The sequence below is a fragment of the Leptonotus elevatus genome, chromosome 18 (assembly GCF_054856555.1).
Source record: "Leptonotus elevatus isolate MCC_2025b chromosome 18, RoL_Lele_1.0, whole genome shotgun sequence".
Taxonomy (NCBI): domain Eukaryota; kingdom Metazoa; phylum Chordata; class Actinopteri; order Syngnathiformes; family Syngnathidae; genus Leptonotus; species Leptonotus elevatus.
The window spans coordinates 1015471-1041665 of record NC_141256.1 but is presented as its reverse complement, the minus strand read 5'-3'; the positions used below and the strand labels follow the sequence as shown (position 1 = coordinate 1041665).

The following is a 26195-nucleotide window of genomic DNA, read 5'->3' as shown; positions in this document are numbered from 1 at the left end:
TGTTTTCGCGAGAATGAAGACGAGATTTTCATCCGTTGCTGTGAATGGTCAAAACAAAAGTTAGGTAAACGTGCACAAGATGCCGCATCGTCCAATCACCTGAAGTATTGTACAGAATGTCCCGCCTTTCCCGAGCAAATCACCATGGAGTAGTCGCAGATTGATATTGTGGAGAACTCTTGAGTGAATCACAATGATCAATCTGGCTCTTGCCAGGTCAGTAATTTTGTACTTGCTTGCAGAACAAATAATGTTAAAAATAATAATTTATTCTTTTTTTTTTTATGTACAGTTTTTTCATTTCACATAATATAATTTTTACACAAAGAATTTCTTTCTTGATTTGTTTTAGTCTTAGTGCCATGATTGTAGTATTCAGTTTCAGTATATCAATTTTTTACCCATTGCATGATACACAGGAACATATCAGCACTGTACTGTATGAATATGGCTGCGTTCACACTGCAGCTCAATTCCTATTTATTCAAGTATTCAAGTATCAGATTTTTTTCATGCAGTGTGAACAGTGCAATTCTGATTTTTTTCACACCTGACGTGGGCATCTTTCGTAGGTGGATATAAATCGGATATGTATGCGATGCGTCTGCAGTCTGAACGCACGCATCCGATCTATACGTCATCTAAAGCCTGATATGCGCTCTGCGCGGGCGGGAGAGGGTGGATGGAAGGCAAACTACTGATACATCTGTGAATATACAAAGCTGTTTTGAGTAACAGTGTTAACATTTTATTTGCCTTTAATTTAATCATAGTTAAAACATTAAGCATAAAGTTGACATTTGTGGCGATATTAGAAATTCAGCCCTGCAGACGGTTCATCGCGAACGGCGATGACATCTTCATCATGTCATCTTCGGTAGATGTCTCATTGAAATTAGGTCGAGGAGTGTCACCTCATTTCCCAACAAAATATTTTTACCTCTTCCAACCTCGCTACTCTGGCGATATTAGATGAAAAAATTAGTCAGACTGATTTCTGTGGCTGTTTGTAAGCGCCACATTCAAAACTGACACACGGAAGTCAAGGACGGCAGCCAACCCTAACCGTGTGTGTGTGTGTGCGTGCGTGTGCGTGCGCGTGCGCGTGCGGGTGCGGGTGTGGGTGTGTGTGTGTGTGTGTGGGTGTGTGTGTGTGTGGTTGTGTGTTTGTGTGTGGTTGGTATGGGTGGGCGGGTGGTTGCGATCACTGATCATTGTTGGGTCATTTTTGCTTATGTGCACTACTTTCTTCCAGCTGGCGTTTGAATCCCTGTCAGTGATTGTCAATGCTCTCACTCTACTGGAAGTTGGACAAGTGTCTGTTTACAGGTATCATCTCTTCCTTGTACTTTTGTTGTTTTTTTCAATTTGTTGTTTATAAATAAAATACAGGGATGGAAAAAAAAATTACTCGTGATATTTGTGTAACTTTTATGTGGAGCGGAAACGCCCCCAAACCATATGATGAAACAACTGCAAAGAGAGAGCTCACAATTTTTTGTATGCGTTTCATGTGAAATGTAATATTACTTTTCCCCCCTGTATAGTTTTGGTGAGCAGGTGCAGCTTCTCCACCCATTCCAGCAGCAATTCAATGATGATTCTGGAGCTCGGATCATCCGATTGTGTAAATTCCAGCAGAAGAAGACCAGAATAGCTCAGGTGGGAATCCTGCTCATGCTTTGGTATTATCGTTGTTATTGTTGTCATCATTATCATCATCATTATTGTTGTTGTTAATGCTGACAAACGATTACATTTTTAACGAGTAATCACGCAATATTGCGCAATTAATCGTGATTATTCGCCCTTCTTACTACCATTTTCTACTAAGCTTGTAACAGATATTTGCTTGAGTAAAATCTTGGAATTAATGTATTCAAAGAATGTTTAATAGATTTATTTGGCCCTTGAATACTGTTGTTCTGTCAAATACAACTGTTGAACAAAACGATCAAAACAGACTTTGCTATAAAGGCATCTCATATTTTCCTCATAGAATTCTTAAAACTTCCCGCTTACAGATTTAGAAATTTATCGGTTACAGGTTTAGTTCTGCTCACGAGCACCACCCCAGCAGCATTGATGAGGCCTCATGGAGGTATCTTGAGCAGGGTATTTTTCTTTGAGATGATACGCCAAAGGCGTAAAAATAATATGCTATTTAAATTTGGTTCTGCAAAGTGTGCAAATTACCTTAAGAGTTCTTCAACAAGCATCAAGCAAATAAATCAGAAAGTAAAACTAGCTATCGTCCATGTTTATTCATCTTCCCACCAGTGACTCCACCAAGTTTGGCTGAACATTCAGTTAATTTTTCTTTAATGCTTTAATGAATTTAAATTAATCTCCAGTTAAAGCTTTAATTTGGACATTTATTATTAGTGCCCGAGCAGCTGTTGGAACGTCGGCCCGCAGGCGGAGAGTTCCTGGGGTGTCCTCCCTGGAGTGGCCGCCGCCATTTTTTTTCCCCTCGGCCATAATCGTATAACTCAGATGTTCCAAGTTTTATGGAGGCTCCACTTGAATAAATTAGCCATGGTCAAGTTGCAAACCGATCGAGTCCAGCACCCCACACCTGGAGAAACTAGCCACAGTCAAGTTGCAAAAAGACAATGTTCATTCAGTAAGCTACAAAAATAACTATGTCCAGTCCTGGAGTCCGATGTAGACAAAGTTTTATTGACCTACAGACACAAAACACAAGACACATCCTGCAGGAGGGAGGCAAGAACTTTCCGTCGAGCAGACAGCTGCACTGTTTTTTATAGCCGTCTTAGAACCATGCATTAAACATTTTTTAGGGCGTAACATATTAACATAACTAATTTTTGTTGGCTCCTTAACATAAATCCACACCCACTTATTAGTCTGATTAAACATATGTGTTTATTTTAGCCACTGTGGTGCACCATACACTATAAAAAAATTCTGAGCTAAATCTACTTAGAACATTTTTTTCAAGTAGTTTTTAAGTAATTATCATGTGGTTACAAGTTTTTAATTGACTAAAATCTAAATTGGCAAGTAAATGCTACTTGAGTTTATAGTTTCACTGGTCAATCTTTTATCTTTGGGATTACTTATTAGAGTTTTTAAATATGCGTTTATGAGTAGAAGTTACTTAAAAAAAAATAGCTTTACTACTCCTTTTCAAGTCGGATCTACTTTCTTTTTACACTGAATTGGCTGAATGGGATTTCATAGACAGAAAACTATAGTTACAAATAAAAACAAGAGAAATATACACTACAATACCACTGCTTTTCAAGTTTATTAATCAGGACAAAAATGTAAATTTTGTACATTAACCTTTTCCTTTTCTTTTTGTTTTACTTTGTGCAAAACCTGTTATCCAACAGCAGAAAATGTAGGAAAATTCATGAGACAAGATGACACCTAATAAATGATAAACAGTACCTCACAATTATGATTAATTCAGTCCCCACCCCTCCAAACACACACGCGCACACACAAGAATCAGTGAATTAAATACAATTCAAATTTACATGAAATAGTCAACATGGCAATGAAACTTTGAGCCCTGCAACACCTTACTTAAACTGTTTTAAATTTGTGCAAAATGTTCAAACAATAAAATATGATTCTAAATCAGTTTTAACATAAATTTAATATTCATAGTTTGTGCTTGAATGCCATAATTAACTAGTTGATAGCTATTGTAAACGTGTCTTGTAAACCACCCATCTAGCATTCTGCCACTTGTGCAAAATTACAACTCGCAATAACATTTGGATGTAACAGAACATAAGAATGACAGCTTTTAATAATGCAGACAAAGACGAAATTCGATTTCAGGATTTAGCAAATTTTCAACGGTTCGACTTTTTAAATGATGATTAATGGAATTAATTCCATTTATTGCCCAGCCTTACTCCCAAGCCAAGTAAGATACAGGCTTAAGGCCCATTAGAAAGACACAAGCATTTGCCACATCAGGGATTCCAAAAAGAACCTCAGTTCCCTTGATGACTATTCCGGATTACGGTCCCCTGTTTTGAGCACAAAGATGTTCAGGTCAAACGTGCTGAGGGCCTCTTGGATGGCTGCAGGATCATTTTCATTAGAAATCTGTAAAATAATGGAAAATTAAACCTTGTATAGTAATGTAACGGATGCTAATCACATAAATGTTTATGGTAGAATTTTCTCTTTAGTTTTTCAACTGAGATTCATCACAGGCATCAGATCAAAACCCACAAATGGGTTAAACATATTTTGGTCCTTTATTAAAACTTGTTTTAATAAAACATTTGCCCAAGATGTTTTCCTCTCATTCACAATCTTTCGAATCATTTGAATTTGCTTTTGTATATGTTATATTATTATTATTATTATTTTATGTTTGTGTATATTATATACACATAGTGTATAAACATACAGCACATACAGAAATTAGTGAGTGGTTTAAGTGCTATACAGTTCGTATTTTCAATTTGTTACTTCATGTTCATATGTACCTTAATGAATTGAAATTGCTGATTCATTTCACCAGGCACAGTTAACTGTAAGATAGAATGGCATAGTTAAATATGAAATTATTATAGGTACATTAAACGGTGACAAAATACAGACCTTGAAGAAATATACACAATGGGCAACATAATCATATATTTAATCTGTATACAATAAAAGCCACATTTGTTGCATTATTTGCGGATTTATTTATTTATGTATGTATTTATTTATAGGTTATCTGTTGCTGTTTTGTTTTATACCATGTCTTATTCGTACAGTTTGCAATTGAAACCTATCGAACACAGGCCCCCGTCGTCGAAAAAACAAAGAAATGGCTACTTTTAAATTAATACTGAGTTTTTTTGTCGTTCCAAAGTCTGTAACTTGCAGCCAGTCATTACGAGGAAGTTTGAGCTGTGACAGGAGTTTTCATTTGTTGTATATTGTCTGCAGGTGCAAACTGTATTCACAATAAAACAGCTGCCGTGAAAAAAGCAAACACTCGCTGTAAACGGCGACTTCGAAAGCGATAATACTATAAACCAGTCATAATGTTAACTATCGAGTGTTAAATCAAAACGCCATTTTCCTTACCGTAACTTCGAAAAGGTCATGAGTGTTGAAAAACTCTACTACAGTTGTCTTAGAGGCATTTGCTTATAATCACTTATACTCATGTTAGTCGACTTAACATAAGTATGAACAAAATTTACAAAATGCACCACAACAAATAATTTAAATAACTCTTACCATCAAGGGTAATCTTCGCCGCACTGAGCGCAATCAAGGAGGAAAACAAAAAATGCTCACCCCCTCACTCTTCATTCAATCAACATCCCGGAAGAGCAAAAATGGTGGGTCGTGACGCCTGTGAATTTTCTCTCGGTTTTAAATGCGTATAAATAGGCAGAAATCACTCGGTTGAATTATCAGGACTAAAGGAGTCACTGAAAAAAGAAAGGTATAAGATGGTGCACATAAAGACATAATCAGATAAAAAGCATACAAATCCCATCATGTAATGGTTGCGAGAACCTATGGCCCCTCCCACTTCGCGGTTGTGTAGATACAAAAAATCTTTTGTATGTAGTATGGCTGTATTTAACATGACTCACTGAGATTACGTAAATAACAAAAAAAAAAATAATGCAAGCGGATCGCATCGCGGGTCTCCCTCGAAAAATACACAAATGCGAACACACACTGTTTGGACAGATGCATTATGGAAAAGCTTTTATTCTTGCAGTAGTTTTAAATGGCTTACCTTAACTAAAATTCTGCGCCACATTGGAGCCAGAAGTAGTAGCCAGAAGTAGTCCTGATCGTTTACTGCACATTATGCTGCTCTAAATAGTAAATAAATCATACTACACTATAACTTACACAAGACTACGAACTTCTTCTTCTACTTCCATTTGATGGTTGTCAAATACTTTTGGTTCATGAACGCCCCCTTCTTTAGCATAGATGGCTATGAAGAAGGCCACTGGCGGTAATGCATGACTTCTTCTTTCTTATCGCGGTTGGCAGGTGCTTTTGGTGCATTACCGCCACCTTATTAAACGGAGTGCATGCATGTGGCAGTAATTAAACTGTACATGAAATGAAAGAAAAAGCGAAAGACCGAACACAAATACCCCCCAAAAGAAGTAAGGTAAGAAATTGGACATAAAAACACAAAACGTGGATGCATAATTATGCACTATGTCTCTTATGTAATTTATTTTATTTTATTATTATTAACCACGGGAACCAACACACCACTCACACACAAAAGGGAAGAAAAGTAGGTACAGCCTAATCCACACCTGCCTGAGGAAGCAGAATGACAGTATCAGCCAATAGCAAAAAAAAATTGCCAGTTCTCCTTAAATTTGTTAATACAGCCATTCAGTGAAGTTTTTCCAATTTTAAATTAAAAAGTACTTCCTTCATCCACAAATCGTGGGATGGGGGGCTGGGAAATTTCCACCTCAATAAAATTACCCTACGAGCTAGTAAAGTCGTAAAGGCCTACCTAAGGGGACCAGACAGTTGTGTCAGGAAGAGCTCCGAAGATAGCCGAAAGCGAGTTAGGAGGAACGGTTCGGCCATATGCTTGGCTAAGTGTATTAAAAACCTCTCTCCAAATTACACTTTGTTTGGGACAAGCCCAAAATATGTAAACATGATTTGCTGGTGATTGCCCACACCTATTACAAATGTCACAAACTGCTGGACAGATTTTTAGACAATCTAGCATTTGTATAATGTATTTTATAAAATACCTTACACTGGATTAAAGCATGACGGGCACAGATTGAGGACGATTGTATTCATTTCAAGATCAGATCCCATTGCTGTTCAGATACAGTCATCTGTATAGACGGTCCAAGAAGCCCAAAACATTTTCTAAACTGCCTCCAAATGGCTATAGTGTCCCGAACTATTGGGTTATTCCTAAAGTGGGATAAAGACAATGGGAGTGAGTGACGAGCTAAGTATTGACAATAAGGAATAGTGGCTAGATGATTTTTCCATTTATACCAAGGCTGGCATTGAATCATACTCATCACACGGCCAGTATAAGAGTTTCTGAATATTGGCTGCCCAATGATATTGTCTGAAATTAGGTAGGACAAGACCACCATCACCTTCACATGTCCCATTAACGAGAGTGGTAATGAAGACACCCCGGTCAAAATCCTTCCCAACACAATCCAATAATAAGAAGTTCTGTTTAACCATGTCGGGCATAGATGCAGAGACAAAAACTCCAAGATATCGAAATCCGGTTTCTACCCACTTAAAAGGTACCATTGAGCGAGGAAGCGCCACGGCCGAAGAATTGAGAGAAAGTTCAGCTTGTAACCAGAAAATTTACCATACTGGTCTAATGTATCAAAAAGCACAGGGAATGATTTAACTGGGTCCGAGACATATCAAAGCAAATTGTCTGCATAAAGAGATACTTTATGTATTGCACCCTTCCTCCTAACACCTCAAAATCTTTCCTCTGAAGGCAAACATATAGCCAGAAGCTCTATGGCATTGGTGTCAAACTCTGGTCCTCGAGGGCCGCAGTCCTGCAGGTTTTGGAGGTGTCCCTCTTCCAACACAAGCGGATTCCAATCAACAGGATCGTTATCAGGCTTGTGTAGAGCTTGCTGATGAGCTGATCATATATCAGCTGTGTTGGAGAAGGGAAACATCCAAAACCTGCTGGACTTCGGCTCTCGAGGACCGGAGTTTGACACCTATGCTCTATGGCAAATGGCAATGGCATACAAAAGAGGCGAGAGTGGGCAACCTTGCCTAGTACCCTTCCCAAGTGGGAAAGGCGAAAGACAGGGTGTTGTTTGTACAAACTAAAGCTGACGCAGAAGAGTACAATAGTCTTGACAAAATCCTCACCCAAACCAAATCTATTCATCACTTCGTAAAGAAAACTCCATTCAACACGGTCGAATGCTTTCTCCGTATCCAGAGACACAACCACTTCTGGTCCCGAGCCGCCTGATGGATGAATAATATTTAAAAGACGTCTAGTATTGTGGTAGGAATACCGTCCAGCCATAAAGCCAGTTTGATCCAAAAAGATGATTTGCGGTAATACACGCTGCAGTCAAAGTGCAAGAACTTTAGAAAGGATTTTCAAATCTACATTTAAAAGCGAAATAAGCCTGTAGCTACCACATAACAAAGGGTCCTTATTTTTTTTTTTCAAGATCAAAGAGATTGTGGCTTCAGAGAGAGTCTTGGGAAGTCAACCCATTAAATAAGTTTCATTGTACATTGCCTCCAACATTGGTGCTAAGAGATCTGCATTGGCTTTATAATAGTCAGCTGAAAAGGCGTCAGGGCCAGGAGCCTTGCCAGCCTTAAGAGATGTAATAGCTTCTTGCACCTCGCCTACCGTGATTGGTCCTCCCAATCCCCTCACCAATGACTGCTCTATCTGTGGAAAATGTATATTTTGAAGCATCTAATGCGCAATAGGTGACGATCTAGAAGCATACAAGTCTGAATAGAAATGGACAAATACATCATTAATACCATCCGGGTCTAATATAGTTTCACCAGTAACTGCTTTCACACTTGGAATTAGTTTCAAGGTCGCTTCAACACGAGCTTGATAAGCTAAAAGTTTTCCAGCTTTGTCACCGGACTCAAAAAATCTCTGCTTTGTCTTAAGCAATTGAACCACAGCCGCAGTGATAGTGGTAAGATTGAGACAAGCTTGAAGTTTTAAACTTTCCGTATAGAGGCCGGGTTTTGGGTTTTATGCATAACTATTATCTAAATCTCAGATTTTATTCAGCTAAACAGTCACGTGGGATAACTCTTTCTTCTTCAAGTGAGAAACAATGCTTATAAGCTGACCCCTCAAATATGCCTTTGAAGCTTCCCACAGCGTGCCCCTAGACCTGATGTCTAATTTCAAATCAAGGGAGACTGGCGCATGATCTGATATAGCTATTGTATGGTAATCACACGATACCATTTTAGAGAGCAATCTGTTATCCAAAGACAAAAAAATCTACACGTGAGAAAGTCCAATGTGGATGGGAAAAGAAAGAAAATGTTTTGGCATTAGGATTTGCATGTCACCATGGGTTCGACAATACCCAATTGGGACTTTAAAAAGTCCATTGTTTTAGCTGATTTACTCAAAAGAAAAATACTTAGATGAGGATCTATCCAGCTAAACATCTTGAATCAAATTGAAATCACCCCAATAATAAGATGTTTCAATTTGGCTCGTACACACAAGCTAATATCACAAGAGAGCCCTGTAGCTTCCCAGAGACTAATGTGGAACGGCCATCCGGGTCACCAATCATTTTATGTTGTTCAAACAAAATATTATTACGTATTATTATGGCCGTTCCTCGAGCTTTGACGTTAAATTTAGAATGATACACATTACCAATCCACTTCCTCCTGAGTCGCGATACCTCCTTATTCTTAAGATGTGTCTCCTAAAGAAAAAACACATCGCCCTTAAGTAGTTGTAAATGAGCCATAACCGTATTAGCTTTGGCTGTATTTCCCAAATAAGACTACTATCTGTAGTGGTCATACCTTACTGCAATAATAGAGGTACCATGACAGGCTGATGGAAGAAGACTGACAATCGTGCTTGCAGCAGGTAACTGGAAAAGAGGCAAAAAAAGAGGCAGGAGAAAAAAAAAAGGGGCCGGCAGCACACATACACACCAAACAAACAACTGGGGCGAAACACCCTCCAAAAATCTCAGCAACACTTGAGTGCCTATTGCACAACAGGAAACAAAATTTTCCCTGTAAAGAAAACTACCCTAACCCTACCTAATGGCTTCCCTGTAACAGCAAAAAAATAGGGTTCACTAACACAAGTGGCGTCTAACAAGATCTGTAGGTTTTAGAAGTAAACTGCAATAACAGCATTATTCTCAAATTAAATTAAATACAAACCCAATTCCAAAAAAGTTGGGACACTATACAAATTGTGAATAAAAACTGAATGCAATTATGTGGAAATGCCAAATTTTATTCAGAATAGAACATAGAGAACAGGTCAAAAGTTTATACTGAGAACATTTATAATTTTAAGGGAAAACTATGTTGATTTTAAATTCCATGGTGTCAACAAATCTCTAAAAAGTTGAGACATGGCCATTTTCACCACTGTGAGACATCCCCTCTTCTTCTTACAACAGTCTGCAAAAGTCTGGGGATCGAGGAGACAAGTTTAGAAATAGGAACGCTGTCCCATTCTTGTCTAACACGCGTCTCTCTAACAGTTCAACTGTCTTGGGCTTTCTTTGTTGCACCTTCCCCTTTATGATGCGCCAAATGTGTGAAAGAAGTGGACTGCAGGCTGGCCATTTCAATACCCGAATCCTTTTCCTACGCAGCCATGATGTTGTAATTGGTGCTGCATGTGGTCTGGCATTATCGTGTTGAGAAATGCAAGATCTTCTCTGAAAGTGATTATGCCTGGATGGGAGCATATGTTGTTCTCGAATCTGAATATACCTTTCTGCATTGACGATGCCTTTCCAGATGTGGAAGCTGCCCATGCCACACACACTCATTCAACTCTATACGATCACAGATGCAGGCTTATAAACTGAGTGCTGATAACAACTTAGGTTGTCCTTGTCCTCTTTAGTCAGTATGATATAGCGCCCCCGTTTTCCACAAAGAACTTCAAATCGTGATTCGTCTGGCCACAAAACAGGTTTCCACTTTGCCACGCTCTTGGCCCAGAGAAACGCCTGCGCTTTTTGGTCTACTTTAGAAATGGCTTCTTCTTTGGACTGTAGAGTTTCATCTGGCAACAGTGGCTGGCACGGTGGATTGTGTTCACCCACAATGTTTTCTGGAAGTATTGCAGAGCTCTTTCTATGATTTCCCTTACAGTAAGCATTCCTGTTTGCGGTGCCGTGTCGTTTAAGGGCCCGAAGATCATGGGCATACAGTATGATTTTTCGGCCTTGGCCCTTACACACAGAGATTGTTCCAGATTCTCTGAATCTTTGGATGGTGTTATGCACTGTAGATGATGATTACTTCAACCTTTTTGCAATTTTTCACTGGTAAACACCTTTCTGATATTTCTCCACTATCTTTCTGCGCAACATTGGAGAAATTGGTGATTCTCTACCCATCTTCGCTTCCGAGAGACACTGCCACTCCGAGAAGCTCTTTTTATACTCCAATCAAGTTGCCAATTGACCTCATTAGTGGTAACTGGTCTTCCAGCTTTTTTTTTTTTTATAAGTGCAATTGACTTTTCAAGCCTCTTAAACTTTTTTTAGATTTGTTGGCACCATGAAATTTACAATCAACATATTTTTCCCTTACAATGATACATTGTCTCAGTTTAAACTTTTGACCTGTCATCTATGTTCTATTCTGAACAAAATATTGAAATTTGGCACTTCCACATAATTGCATTCAGTTTTTATTCACAATTTGTATAGTGTCCCAACTTTTTTGGAATTGGGTTTGTAATTACAAAAACAAGAAGAAAGATCAGATGAATAAGGAAAATAAATACCATGAGCAACAATGAAATGTCAGATAACCATCTCAATGAAAAAGTAAAACAGCCTTAAAAAAGAAAAAAAAGAAAAATAATTCAAATAAATCCACTGTGCTGAAAATTGTGAATCTGTGTTCACAAAAGCACTATTACTACTATACTACTAAAACGAAATGTCTCCGTTAACTGATCTCTTAAAAATTTTTTTTTTTTTTTTTTTTAAAAGGTCACAATAGTATTTAATGATTAGTCTTGTTTCCTGAGCTGCCATTAACTTCAATGAAATGACCATCAACCATCACTCAAAAAAAGTAAAAAAAAAAAAAAAAAGTTGTACCTAAAATTGGTCTGCAAACTTTTTTTTCCCCTTTTGTATTCATCATCAGAAGTTCCATATCGAAAATAGTAATAAAATAAGTAAATAAAATAAAATAAATAAATAATAAATAAGTAATAAATAAAAATAAATTTAAAAAATAAAAAGGAAAGAAAAATAAATCCAGACGTGCCACAAACAGTAATAAAACATATGAATGAACCATTTCCACAAAAAAAGTGATATTAAACATGAAAAAAATATTAATAGTAGTAATAAAAAATCCAATGCACTGAAAATTATGAATCTGTCCACAACAGCATTTGCCCAATTTTTCCCATTTGCAGGAGTTAAGAAAAAGTAAAATAAAAAGGATATCACAATTGTGAATCTGTGTGTCCGCAAAAGCAGTTACTTCCCCCATCCTCAGAAGCTCCATTTAAAAATAAATAAATAAATAAATAAATAATTATATACAAAAAATAAAAAAGTACATCTATTTCCAGAGATGCCACAAGTAGGCAATGAAGTGTTACAGTGAACTATATCTATGAAAAACGAAGAGGGTGCTGCACTACAAACTATAAATATGTGTGGTCACAACTGACAGCAAAGTTACCTAAAGGAATTGGGGGGGCATTTATCATCAAAAACATGAGCAGAAATGAAAAGTCTCGGTTTACTTATCTTTCATCAGTTAGTTATAGCATAAAGGCCTGATTGTTTTAGATCTGCAAAGAGCTCAAGCTCAGGATACGGTGCGACGTGATGTAGCTCCGAGCCTCGCTGAAAGACGTCAGCCGCCTTCGGTTGCCCTCGTCGATGATGAACAGTTTAGCCGGGTAGCGAAGCTGTGGCTTGAATCGTACAAGTCCTTTATAACTCCACGACAGATCATTGTTCCAACACTTCTGGGCAATAATCTTCAACAACGTGAATGGGGGTGTCCTTATATTTAAGTTTTCCGCGCATCTCTCGGGCCTTGCGCACAACAATCTCACGGGTCTGATAGCTATGGAAGCAAACAACAACCGCCTGGGGCCTAGCGTTTGGGCTTGGTTTGGCTGTTAGCGTACAGTGCGCTCCATTGAGCTCCAGAGCCGTTTTCAAAGTGCCCACTCCAAAAACAGTTGAGAAAAAAATTCTGTCGGCCGAGGCCACTCCAGATCTTTGGGCACCCTCAGCAAACGAACGTTATTGCGGCGACTTCTACTTTGCAGGTCGATAAGCTTAGCTTTTACCTTAGCATTATCATCCACCACTGCCGTGAGCTTAGCAGCCAAATAATGTAACTGCATTGGATTCAATTATGAATGTAAATATTCATATTTTTACTAATCCACCAAGTAAGAGAAAGAAGTTTCTGCTATTTGCAACATTGGTACTTCTGAGAATGTCTTACAAATAAAGGTAAAATTGGTACTGCTGAAATCCTTAACTGAATTGAAAATCAATGTGAATCGTGAATCAAATCGAATCAGGCCTTTCTGAATCAAATCGATTTTGGAAATCTAGATTGATACCCAGCCCTAGTTATCGTAAACTTCGACAGATTTATTAAACATAAATCAATGAGAAACATTAGATAAAACTTTTATCTAATAACTTTTATGATAAGTGCAAACGTTTTCGAGGCTGTACTTTCAAAAAGTCACAGTAAAAATGAACACAAAATAAGTGTACAGTATATTCTCATTCAAACTTGAAAAGAAAAAACAGTTTTGGATACCAATGAAAATATTAAATTCACTCAGTAACAGCAACATATGAGCAGGAAAACCAGCATGTCAATTTGTCAGGTTCAGTCAACCTAGAACATTTAATAAACAGTAGACAAGGAAGGAAGACAAGACACTTAGGTTCTTTTTCCTCACGAAGAGAACGGACAGAGATTACAATCTTCTATCCGCTCTGAAGCACACTCCACCGAACCCTCTCTTTTATTTGGGATAACTTATGTACATTTATTTTAACACAACTTTGGTGGTTTTAAAGAGCGAGTGCAAGTAATACAAAGTTATAATTTTTGCAATAAACACATTATCAACCTCTCTCCCGCACACACACGCTGTTTCCCTCTATCCCTTTCCCACTGTCCCTCTCCCACTGTATCCCTCTCTCTCTCCCCCCCTCTCTCCCTCTCCCTCCCTCCCTCTCTCCCTCCCGCACACATGGTTATTGCACACACATGCATTCGCGTGTTTGCACTACTATATACGTCATAATAATTTACGTACCTATTGCTAGTAACGGTGCCCAAAACACTGTAGTCTGGTCCATTCATTTAGCTGTGCTGCCATATCCATACAGTCGTCCTGCTCACTGTTATTGGCACCCCTTAATTTTTTTGCATGATCTCGACAATAACTTTAGAAATCAATGGAAATGTACCAATTTTATATCATCAGGACATTTGAATTGGATGGCCAAAGTAACAAAGGAAATTGTTTTTCAACTTACATAATGTAATTCAAAAGAAAAACTAGAAACATTTCCACGGAAATTTTGAATGGGACTGCTGACTCTTGCAAGGTGGAAAAACGCATGTAGTACTTTTAGCAATAGTAGTAGTAGTAGGACTTTTAGTAGTAGCAAGTACTTGTAGTAGTATTAGTAGTTGTAGTAATAGTAGTAGTATTAGTAGTTGTAGTAATTTTAGTAGTAGTCAAATGGCCAAGATGGCCGCTGGTCCGGGTGGACGAGGGGGAAAGAGTCCTTGGCGTGCCTAATCAATTGGCCAAGATGGCCGCCGGCCTGGGCGAGCGGAGTGGCGAGAATCCTGGGCGTACCTAATCAATTGGCCAAGATGGCCGCCGCCCTGGGCGAGCGGAGTGGCGAGAATCCTGGGCGTACCTAATCAATTGGCCAAGATGCCCACCGCCCCGGGTGGGCGCGGGGGAGAGAATCATTGGTGTACCTAATCAATTGGTCAAGCTTTTTTTTTTTTATGTATTTAAAAAAAAATGTTAATGAACAGTTTAAAATTTAAACGTTTGGAATCGGTCAAGAAATGTGGAAGTTAACCATAATCAACATGAACTAAAAGTATCTTACTGTCGCTTTAAGAAACATGCACATTCACGCACACACATTGGACTTTAACATGTTGGAGACATCACGCACACACATTCAACTGAAATGTATGAGAAACGCTTACCTTGAACAAAAGCCCCTCACGATTTAACGGTTGAAGATGCAGATTCCAGAAATGGCTCGTTAGAATGGCAAGGGCTTGAGCATGTTGTTATTTTTTTAATCGGATGAAAAATGACCAAATTAGAGCAGGTTGAAAACTTTTGATTTGTAAAAAATGAAGAGAAAAAGCCGACCAAATTAACATGGAAAAGCTAGCTCCTTGCTTAAAGTGAAAAAAAGGTACTAAATGACACCTTAGCCAAATAAATAAATTGTCTGAAAGAAGACCTTTGTGACTACAAAATGTGCGAATTTGATGTCTAGTGAGCAAAGATTGTGGCCACGGTGACGAGTTGAAGTAAAACTTTTCGAAATTGATTTTTGTCTCTCGTCACTCTGAGGCTAATTGCTCCACTCAAGCAGACGCAATATATACCAATATTAAAAGGCTATTTTTCTCCCTTTCGCTCACTCTCTTTGAACCCGCACAGGGCGGAGAGCTTATATTCCTTAAAAAAAAATTCGACACTGCGCTAAAGATGAGAAAAATTGCATCAAAATGAGCTAAAATTAATATCGGCCGGTTAAAATATGCCCGCGTAGCGTGGCTTGGAAAAAGCTGCTTGATTTGTAATTTTTTTCCCTCTTTCTCCATTCATTCCTATGGGACCTTTTTTCCCAGATTTTTGGGTGTTTTGGGTGGAATTGCGTCGCCATGGTAACTCGGAATTCAGAGAAAAGTAATGCCGCACCGAGTCAGATCGAGCCGCATTGTTGATACCTCTACGGTACGGGCCGCATTCTTGCGGAAAAATCGGTGGAAGAATAAATAAAAAAAATAAAAATAAACCCATTTTTCTAGGATAGTAATATGTGCCTGCTTTGCTTCGCAAGCGTAGCTCTGCTACTGCTTTGCTTCGCAAGCAGTAGCTCTGCTACTGCTTTGCTACGCAGCAGTCCCATAAATAGAAAACACAGCATGTGCAGCAATAATGGGACCCCTCTTTGATATTTGGTTGCACACCCTTTAGCAGTGATGACAGCTTCCAAACCTTTCTTGTAGCCATCTCTAAGCTTCTTGCACTTCTCTGCTGGTATTTACCCCCACTCTTCCTTTGCAAATTGTTCAAGCTCTTGAATGTTTGCAGGTTTCTTTTCCCAATGGCACATTTCATCGGATTGAGATCAGGGGTTATTGCTGGCCATTTTAAAACAGTAAAGTTTTGCTTTTTAACCATTCCTGTGTGTTTTTAGATGTGTGCGTTGGGTCTTTGTCTTGCTGGAAGACCCATGACCTTCAACTCAAACCAAGTTGTCTTAACACATGTCCCCCTAGAAGGTCTTGATAATTCTCTGGTTTCATGATTCCTGTGATACGATCAAGGCCTCCAGTACCAGATGCAGCAAAGCAGCCCCACAGAATTATGGATTCTCAATCATGCTTTACTGTAGGGAGGGTGTTATTTTCCTTGTCTTGATAATTCTCTGGTTTCATGATTCCTGTGATACGATCAAGGCCTCCAGTACCAGATGTAGCAAAGCAGCCCCACAGAATTATGGATTCTCAATCATGCTTTACTGTAGGGAGGGTGTTCTTTTCCTTGGAAGCTTGATTGCGTTGTCTGTAAAAAAAATAAAAAAAATAATTGTTGCCGTGCTTTGCGGAAAAGCTCTATTTTTGTTTAGTCTGTCCACAGAAAAATTTCCCAAAAGAATTGTGGTTTGTCCAGGTTCTCCTTGGCAAAGGTTAGCCATTCTTTTTTTTATATGTCTGTCTCAGGAATTATCTTTGCCCATGAAGCCCTGTTTTTGGTTCAGTGTGTGGTGTATGGTGCTACTTGAAACCATGATCCCAAACTGTTCCAGGTTGGCTTTCAGGTCTTTGGATGTTTAACGTGGTGTTTTTTCCACCATTCGCAAGAACCGTCAAAGACTTCTGTCATCAATTTCTCTCTTCCCCCCACATCCATTGAGGTTCTTGACAGTTCCATGCTCATCAAATTTCTTAATAACATTACACACTGCTGAAACAGGGCTACCAAAATCTTTGAAGATGGCTCTATACCCTTTAGAGGTCTTGTTTGTGAATAATTGCACTTCTGATGTCCTCAAACAGCTCCTTTGTTTTCACAATTTTGACAAAAGAAAAGGGGATAACAGGTGGCTTTTAAAAACATTAAAGTCATCCTTCATTGGTTAATTCATGTCAATTGGGCACAGACAATTTAGAACAGTGAATTATCATTTGTGATTACCAAAGGTGAGTCACAATGTTTCAATACTGATTTACAGGAAAGGCTGCCGATACCAGTGACAGAGCAGATTTTAAGTTTTCTAAAATATTCATTGTTTGTTGCAAATAGTTTTTTAATCATTTGGTCTTTAGGAAAAAAACACCAGTTCTCTGTAAAAAATAAAAGGATTTACTTGATTAAAAATTTCAGAAGATATTCCACATTATGTACTTTACCTTCATGGGTGCCAATAATGGTGAGCAGGACTGTATTCGCTGCGTTGTCCGTTATGCAAATATGGTTTTCAGCTCCGCTGCATCTCTGTCTGCATTTTTTATAGCTCAGGTATGGCAACCTGGCTAAAATGGGTGTGTGACAGCATTCTGTACCGTTAAGCTATTGTGCGCATGAGCCGTAAACCCAGGCTTGGTCACAATACTAATGGGCATCATATCTTTCGCTATGAACTTCATTACTGCCAGTTATATCCACATGCCGTTTCAAATTATGTTCCTAAGGAGTACTACTTACTTTCCAAAGGTTCAGTAGGTGATCTTTGTCCGCTCGTCCTTTGTGTACTTGAGGTTGAAACACTGGTCGCTGGCGTTTTAGCCATCATGCAGCTATCATACAGGGGATTGTGCTGATAAAGGTTTGTAGAGTTTTTGTTCATCCACACAACTGACTTGCTGCCCGTCTTTGGTACTAAACTTTCTGTTGCATCCGCCATTATAGCGTAATGTTGAAGTCGCCTCCACACTTCCCTCCAGCCTGGACCTCTCTGCTCTGCCCCGCACCGCACCACCCCTCCCCTCCACTCCCCTCCTCGTGGCTCCACACCCCTCCCCTTCTAAAATGATTCCAGATACACGCAGCCTTTCAATGATCACACACTGTTCACGTCCTCTGCTGCGCCTCTTTACAAATAATGAATAAAATCTCAACCTTTCGCGATTACATCGTGTGTTGTCAAACCGCAATTAAATCGCAAATGCAAATAATCATTCAGCTCTAGTGTAAAAATACTGACCGTTTAACATTTAGTCTTCACGTATTATGACTTTAAGCAGAGAAATATCTCACACTGAGCAGAAATATTTAAAACACTACCTGAGGCAGGGCTATATTTGAGATCGCCTAACAGCTAGCCAACAATCTTTAGCAAACCTTTCTGTTGTGTCCCTGTGTACATTTTGCATATGAACTACACGACTTTTGAGTTTCACATAAAGCAGAAAGTGAGCACTAAATGTAAGTATACAGAGCCACATACACGAGGGAAAATCAACTCATTGAATACCAGCCATTTTCATTGGAGCAACCCCCTTCAATACCAGCTGTTTTACTGGATTTTGAATGATCTTGCAAGGCCCACATAATATTGTGTTCTATTACTATATAAACATACCAAAAGAAAGATTAGACTCTTCTTTCATCAGAAAAAAAGAATTGTATTTCTATCATTTTCCGTTCTTTAGTTATCAGCGTTAGAATATAGTCAAGTTTTGTCGAAATTCCAATTCCTGTGAAAAAAAAACTGAAAAAGAGGTTTTGAAGCACAACGTATACTTTAATACAACAATTTTTTCTTTTGTGACAGCTCAAACATCTAAATAATGTTTTCGTGTAATCAAACGTTCCAAGAAGGGCTTTTGATAACAAAATAAGTTTGTTGCACATAAAAATAAACAATTGACTGGTCTAACTCCATCCAGCAGTCAAGGGGTCGACGTGACCACGCGGATCATCGCTCGACGGTTGCTCGTTGCGTTTGCTCGACGAACAAGGCGTCATTCCTTAATGTACAGCAACTCGATCGCCGCCGTTATGCTTTGAGCCAAAAAGCAATCCTGCAGGGTTAACTGTTTTGTTCTGCCAATTGCTTATTTTCTACTTACTCTCCGCTGTTCCCCACTGCTCTACAACAGACTAGCAGAGTCATCTTAAAGTTTGATGATGACATCGTTATTGTCTATTCCTCCACCTACTGATTAACTCGTTCACTCCCAGCCATTTTCTCTGAAGGAACCACCTTCGCTCCCGGCTGTTTTACTGGATTTTGACTGATTTTACACGGTCCACAGAAAAACCATGGAACCTACCAAAAAAAATCATCAGGAGAAAAAAAAGTATATTTCTATCTGTTTCTGTTTTGCAGCAATTAGCATTAGAAGATAGCTAAGTTGCATTATTATTCACAAATCTGTTTAGAACTGTGAGTAAATCAGCTTGTTTGCAACATGGCCCTGTTTGATTTCTCATACTCTTCTGCCACCTGCTGGCTGTTTGTGTAATAACTACCATTTCTTCAACCGTTCTGTGCAGTTGAAAGGCTGCATCAAAGCCTTCTGTATGCTCTAGCATAAAAAAACGTCAGAATCCTGACAACCTTTTTCTTTTTCTCTTCGCTCGACCTGATCCTCTTCCGTATTCCTCAATATATTTTTGAGTTTGAAAAAAAAAATAGAATAAATAACACTGATTTATTCTTTATTGTTTATGAAGCAATGATTTGAAATACTCTTTCAAGATTCACCAGACACATTTGGTGTATTTGCACATAGTATCAATATTGGATCGGTATCAGATAAAAAAAAAAGAAGTTGGTCATATGAAATATCTCTAATAGCTCAAGGTAATCAGAGTATGACAACCCAAATAAAAGCATATTTCATTTATTATGCCTTTATTGTGTGCCTCCTTTGCAGTTCCTAGAGAGTGCCACCAAGATGTTTCTTGCAGCACGAAAGCAGATTTTAAGATCAACAAGTTCAGGTAATTACTCACGGATCCATCCATCCATTTTTTATACTTGTCATGAGATGACTGGACTGGTCACTTACACTTCATTAGCGTAATTTGATGCAAAATTTTAAAATAAGACTAAAATGATGAAGAGTTTTTGGACTCAACATGTCACAACCATGATGGCATTTTTTTTTATACCACTCAAATTACAATTGCAAACAAACAGCACAAATTTCAGTAAGTTTGTTTATTTTATCTCTGCAATATGTTTGCAATATTTGAAGCAGTGAAATTCAGTGATTGATTGTAAGGGTGGGTGGGTGATTCGGGGTGACTGGGTGGGTCAGCGTTTGAGCAACTGGCTAGACCAGGTTTTCTGAGAACCACCAATATACACATATGCATATATACTAGTGGTGCAACGGATCACAAAAGTCATGGTTCAGATCGGATAGTTTTTTGGATCAGCAAAAAAAAAAATAGTACTTTGTCTTCCTTTATTTTGTAAAACTGTTTTTCCCATTAAATAAAAAAAACAAAAACAATTCAAAATGTCTGATATAGCCGTTTCGGATTTAGGAACACAACTTTAAGTGCAATATGAGGCAGAAACATTCTTATTTTTACCCTGTCCATGTGTAAAATAACAAGGTGTTAATGGCTTGTTGTTTTGTTTTATTAAGAGTCCCATTAGCTCCTGACACATATCAGAAGCTAATCTTCCTGGGGTCTTTTCCAATCTTCCAACTTCATTACAATCATTTCAAATAAACATATACACGCCTACCCTCACACACATACACTAAACAACAAAAATAAATAAAAGAAAATGAAAGGTGCAGTCAAATAACATTAAATAATACATACATAATTGTAATACAATAAAAATGAATAAATATACTCCCGTTATTTTACAATTATCCCCAATATAAATGAATTTACAAATCTAGCTCATTGATACAATGCTCACATAATACTCATATAGTCTTATATTAAAAAATATATAAATTGTGTAAACAAAAGAAGTTTCAACTTCTTTTGAAAACTTCTCTTATTATTTTCTAATAACCGAAATCCAGGTAATGAATTATATGCAACCATAGTTCGATAAAATACAGTTCGCTGCTTTTGATTTGTTCTACATAAAGGCAATACACAGCTTGTTTCATTAACCTGATGTGTGCCATAACCATAATAATTTGAAAAAAAAGAAACTGTCATAAATAAATTCTGCCGTTTTTGTTAAAATAATATTTCTAATAAATGGTTGTTTTTTTTAAAACAACCACCTCAATCTGCATTTAACTGTTAACCAAGCCAAGTTATCATGCATTTTTATCACATTTGTTTGGTATGGGCAACCCAACACAATTTTTGCTGCTCTATTTTGAGCAACCTGTAACTTATTTAAATTACTTTTACTCTTATTTGCCATTGTGTTCCTAAAATGTAAACAGCTAAGTTTGAGATTTTGAGTTGAATGTTTTTCTTTTTTTAATGGGCAAAAGTGTTTTATAAAATGAATGAAGACAAAGTTCTATTTCTCTCTCTCTTTTTTGTGCAATTTACGGCACATTCCCTTCCTTTAAACATGGAGAGTGAATTACAAAGTAGCCTTGCTCCAGAATATTGAAAAATAATTAAAGTAAGCCAGGTACCAGCTGTCAAACTCACTTTCCAGCTAGACACTCGTTGGTAATGCTAACAGCTAGCCACTTACGTGAGAGACTTCTGCCATATCATACAATGACAGCATAATTAATTAGCGGTTTCTTAGCATCCTGAATTAGCGATTGAACATGAGTTCGGCATAGCGTTGTGTTGGTTGGAACTACAATGTCAATCAACTACGATAAAGAAACGTCTAAAAGGGAAGTCAAGCAAGCCATTACGCCACGACGTGGGTCAACTTCAAAGTAAAAGTGTACTAAGGCTATTTGCATTGCCGTCAATGTATTACTGTATTTGGTAAACGTTATTTTCAAATTAAGCTTGGCGTGTTACGTTGAGTATTTTTCAGCTTCCTTGACATGTCAGAATGGTATCGACTGTGAATGCGCACTTTGTTTTGTGTTTGTTTGTCTTCCCACTAACCAATCTGCGGATCGTGCACAACCCGAACCGTGGGGCATTATCTGAACCGACCACGGATCAATAATGGTCCGTTGCACCACTTATATGGTGTTCTCTTGTATTATGTGCCTTTAACCTGATGATGGGTCGCTGCCCTCTAAACATCCCTTCACAGAAACTGCCCAGTTACTGATCATCGTATCCGATGGTCGGGGATTGTTCCTGGAGGGCAAAGAGCGAGTGACAGCAGCAATACAAGCAGCACGCAGTGCAAGTGTGTTCCTAATTTTTGTGGTACTTGACAATCCCAACTCCCGGGTAAGTTTATTATTTTGGTCAATATCATATATTTGTGTATCATTTTTTCTTGCACAGTAGCTACACAGATTTATACTAGGGATGAGCGAGTACACCACTATATATATCTGTTCGACCATCTAAATTATCTGTATCTGTATTTGGAGTGGGTGTGGCATATGCCAGAAGTGGGGTTTTTTGTATGAACTTGAGAAAAAAAAATGTTTGAAATTGATATAGATTGATCAAAAGTTTCTATATTTTTTTGTTTATTTGAAAACGTTTTTACAAAACAGCCTAAAAAAGGTTCAAATCAATGCTTTTGATCACAAAAGAACTATTTTTCAAAAATGTATTATTTATAGAATACGTTTTTTATAAACTTAGGAAAATATTGCTGAATACAGCACATAGTCAGAAATAACGAACTATTATGTGAATGAACAAGAGTTGTCATAGCAACACAGATTTAATTTTCTATTGTTTTTATTATTTTGTTTTCAATGTTTTATTAAATTTTTACTACCTAGCATTATTAATGGGTGTTAAGCTGCGTATGTAATGCTTAATTTGCAATATATATATATTTTATGGACTGCAGTGGGGGAAATCTATCATATATTGATTCGTAGTGTGTTCAGCTGTGCAAGTGTTTTTACCAGCTCAATAAAGGCAGCCAGTGTGTTTGACTGACGCAACACAAACCAATTGCTCTGCCTTGTCAAGAGCGCTGTGGCTGCACAGCGTTCCAAAACAAGTTTCCCACGTAATCATGACAAACAAATAAGAGTGCGCTGTAGAAAATTAAGGACCAATTAACAGATAATTAATTACTGTCCGTGTGCCAGAAGGCGACACCGTGCAGACAGATCCTCTCTCTCTCTCTGCCTGTATGCCGCAGGCCGCGGTGCCAGCTTTCTTTTTTTTTTTTTTTTATATATATATATATATATATATTTTTTTGTATGTGGGTGAGTATGTGCAAGCGCAACACCTCAGGGCCCCCCAGGCCGCGGCAGCGCCAAAGGACAACCCCTGGGCCCCGCCAGGGCCACCGGCCGGAGAGCAAACCCAGGAGCAGGAGCCCACCCCAACACGGCCCGCGCCCCCGACGCAACGCAGCAGGACGGGGCACTGCAGGCCCGCCAGGCACCCCACCGGCCCCCAACCCCCGCACCCCCCACCCCAACCCAGCCCCAGCCGCCCCCAGGTCCCCAAGCCCCCAGCACCCCCCCCACAACCCCCCCCCCCCAACAAGTGGTGGTGGATAAAAGTATCTATTCGTCAGTGCATTGCAATACTTCGCCTCACAATTCAATATTTATTGATCATCCCTCTGAATCACAAATTTATTGAAGTGCCACCCACGTTCATATGGAATGTCTTTTAACTGTGTGGTGTCTTGGAAAACCAGAGGTTAAGATGATGTTACAGACACTTGAGCCATGATATGCAATAGCAAAATCCACAAAACAATGACCATATCTGTACTAATACAATCTGTGGTGCTTTGATGTAGGATTCGATCCTGGACATCAAGGTGCCAGTATTTAAAGGGCCAGGAGAACTACCAGAGATCCGCTCCTATATGGAGGAGTTTCCATTCCCCTTCTATGTCATCCTGCGAGATGTCAATGCCTTGCCAGAGACCCTGAGTGATGCACTCAGGCAGTGGTTTGAACTTGTCACCACTGCCGACCAGTGAAGGGTTTCTCCCTCACCCAAAGGTGCCATTTTTTCAACGATTGAAAGCAGACTGCATTACCCATTAAAGCATCACTATTTTGCGTAAGATAATAAATGACTTGCTGCTATAAATCTGTATTTTCATATATACTATGTCACTCTAATGATATTATTGTAGTTTGACATTTACCATTTAATTTTTCTCTTTCCGGGGCGTTGTATTTCATTTCTAAATAAACCATGATTGCTGCATGTTGGATGTGAAATTAAATGTGACAAATGTTTTGCGTGACTTGGTGAAATCATCCTTGTGCTGTATTTGTGTGTTATTGAATTGAAGATCATGATGAACATCCTGTGTGAACATAGTCAACTGTGGGATTGCGTTTTTATGTCATTGACTCATCCACACTTTACTAGATAGCATGAATGTGGATTTTCTCGTGAAGGGATACTACATTTTAATAAATAAAATTCATATTAAAAAAAAAAATTAGTGCCTGAAGACTGTTCTGTTATTTAAACTCATCCCCACACCAGTTGGTTGCTCTAAATTGTGAGCTAAACTCAGGAGTACATTTTGCTCCAATTAAATGTAAATTACTGCTTTTGTAGCCTGCATACACGTAAGTTTCTTTGCGTTCTAATAAACTGGATGTGTTTCAATCGTGATACAAATTATTTCTAAAAATAAACTGTTTATACAATTCTCACTGAGTTTTGATTGTGAAGTTTCATTTTTCACCTAGAGTATTGGTTCAACCCTCATAAGGAAAGTGTCAAATTTTTGGCTTTTTGCTTTTTATTAATATTAATATCAAATATAAAGCATGTGAAAAAATCAATGAGTGAGCTCAAATTTAACCCATTGTCTAGAACGAGTTGAAGTTCAAAATGGCACTGTCCAAAATTTCAAAATGATTATTGTCATATGTGGGGAACCAATTTTTATAGTACATATGAGTAAAAATGTCAAAATTGTGGCCCATCGACTCCCAATATAAATAATAATTTTGTTTTTTGATGCACTGTACACCTGATGTGTTGTGCATTTCCCGCGATTACTCAATTTATCCCTTCACTGGGGCATCAACTAAACCATAGAAAAACGTCTTCTTTTTTTTTACTTTAGAGTCATAAAAGCCATTACACACCAGATGGCGCTTGAGAGCTAATTATTATTTGTATTTGAGCTGACTTATGTGCTTCCTATGTCCCCATTCTTATGCCAAAACAAGAAAGCACAGTTGGGATCGAGAGCGTGTGTGGACGCGTGTAGCGATTATTTGGGTTGCCGTAATGGCTTATGAGAAATTTCGACGGTACTGAGGAGAGTTGTAATTTCCTCAGCAACCTCTGGGGCACCACGTTGACTTTGCTTGTTTGTAGGAGCAAAATAAACTATAGAAATCCTATTTATCAAGTATTGTTAGAAAACGATCCTTAAGTTTTCCGCGTGTTCGTCCTATTCCGGATATTGAGAATGTTGATTTTCTGAATACAGACTGGACATCGGTGAACAGGTCCTTCGAAGGATTTATTTTACAGAAATTTCTGGACACAGACAAATTACAGTCAAAACGCTGAAGTTCCCCTTGCCCCAGTGTGTCCCCTCTCCCACTTGTAGTTGTTCTTATACTTTCAGCATTGCGGCCCCAAAAATACCCTCCCCTTCCCCTTCTTCCTTTGCTGCCCTTAAGCCCCGCCCCTCTCGCAAGACAGACAGTAATCTATACACATTGACAGATGGCCGATTGATGTGGAAATATAGTAGGTCTCAGACGAAAATGGCACCTTTGCAGCAAATACAACTTTACAAAGGAATCCTTTTTAACACATTTTCTCCCCCAAAACAGATGGCTAATTACGTGGGAAAAGGAAGGAAGAATCTTCAAACGTTCCGTCACATTATTACACTCATCAAGCTTTGCTGAGGAAGTTAAAGCAGTTATGACTAAATCTAAACAGTTATAACGAAAATCAAACAGTTATAATTAAATCTGAGCAGCAGACTGTCAACATTCCCTCATTCGTACTCAAAAGAGTCCGACACAAGCAGATAAACATTTCAGAGAAAAAGGTATTAGCGGCGTCGTGGTCGCAGACGGCTGGCGCAACATTAAGCAAGGGTTGTGTGGAAAGATTGGACATTATCATTATAATAAGAAGCAAAAGCACGCAACAATGAAACATCCCTTTATCGGTGAGAGAAAGT

At 38.4% G+C, this 26195-nt stretch overlaps 1 protein-coding gene across 1 annotated transcript in view; it reads left to right on the top strand.

The window, feature by feature from the left end:
- Positions 1-24272, top strand: part of mdn1 (midasin AAA ATPase 1) — a 133997-nt gene extending 109725 nt beyond the window's left edge. The window contains exons 67-71 of the mRNA XM_086061714.1: positions 1256-1329; positions 1548-1662; positions 19885-19951; positions 22173-22315; positions 23814-24272. Of these exons, the coding sequence (XP_085917840.1) occupies positions 1256-1329; positions 1548-1662; positions 19885-19951; positions 22173-22315; positions 23814-23999 (585 nt within the window). The 3' untranslated portion in view covers positions 24000-24272. The remainder of the gene's footprint in view (positions 1-1255; positions 1330-1547; positions 1663-19884; positions 19952-22172; positions 22316-23813) is intronic.
- Positions 24273-26195: the final 1923 nt, after the last annotated feature.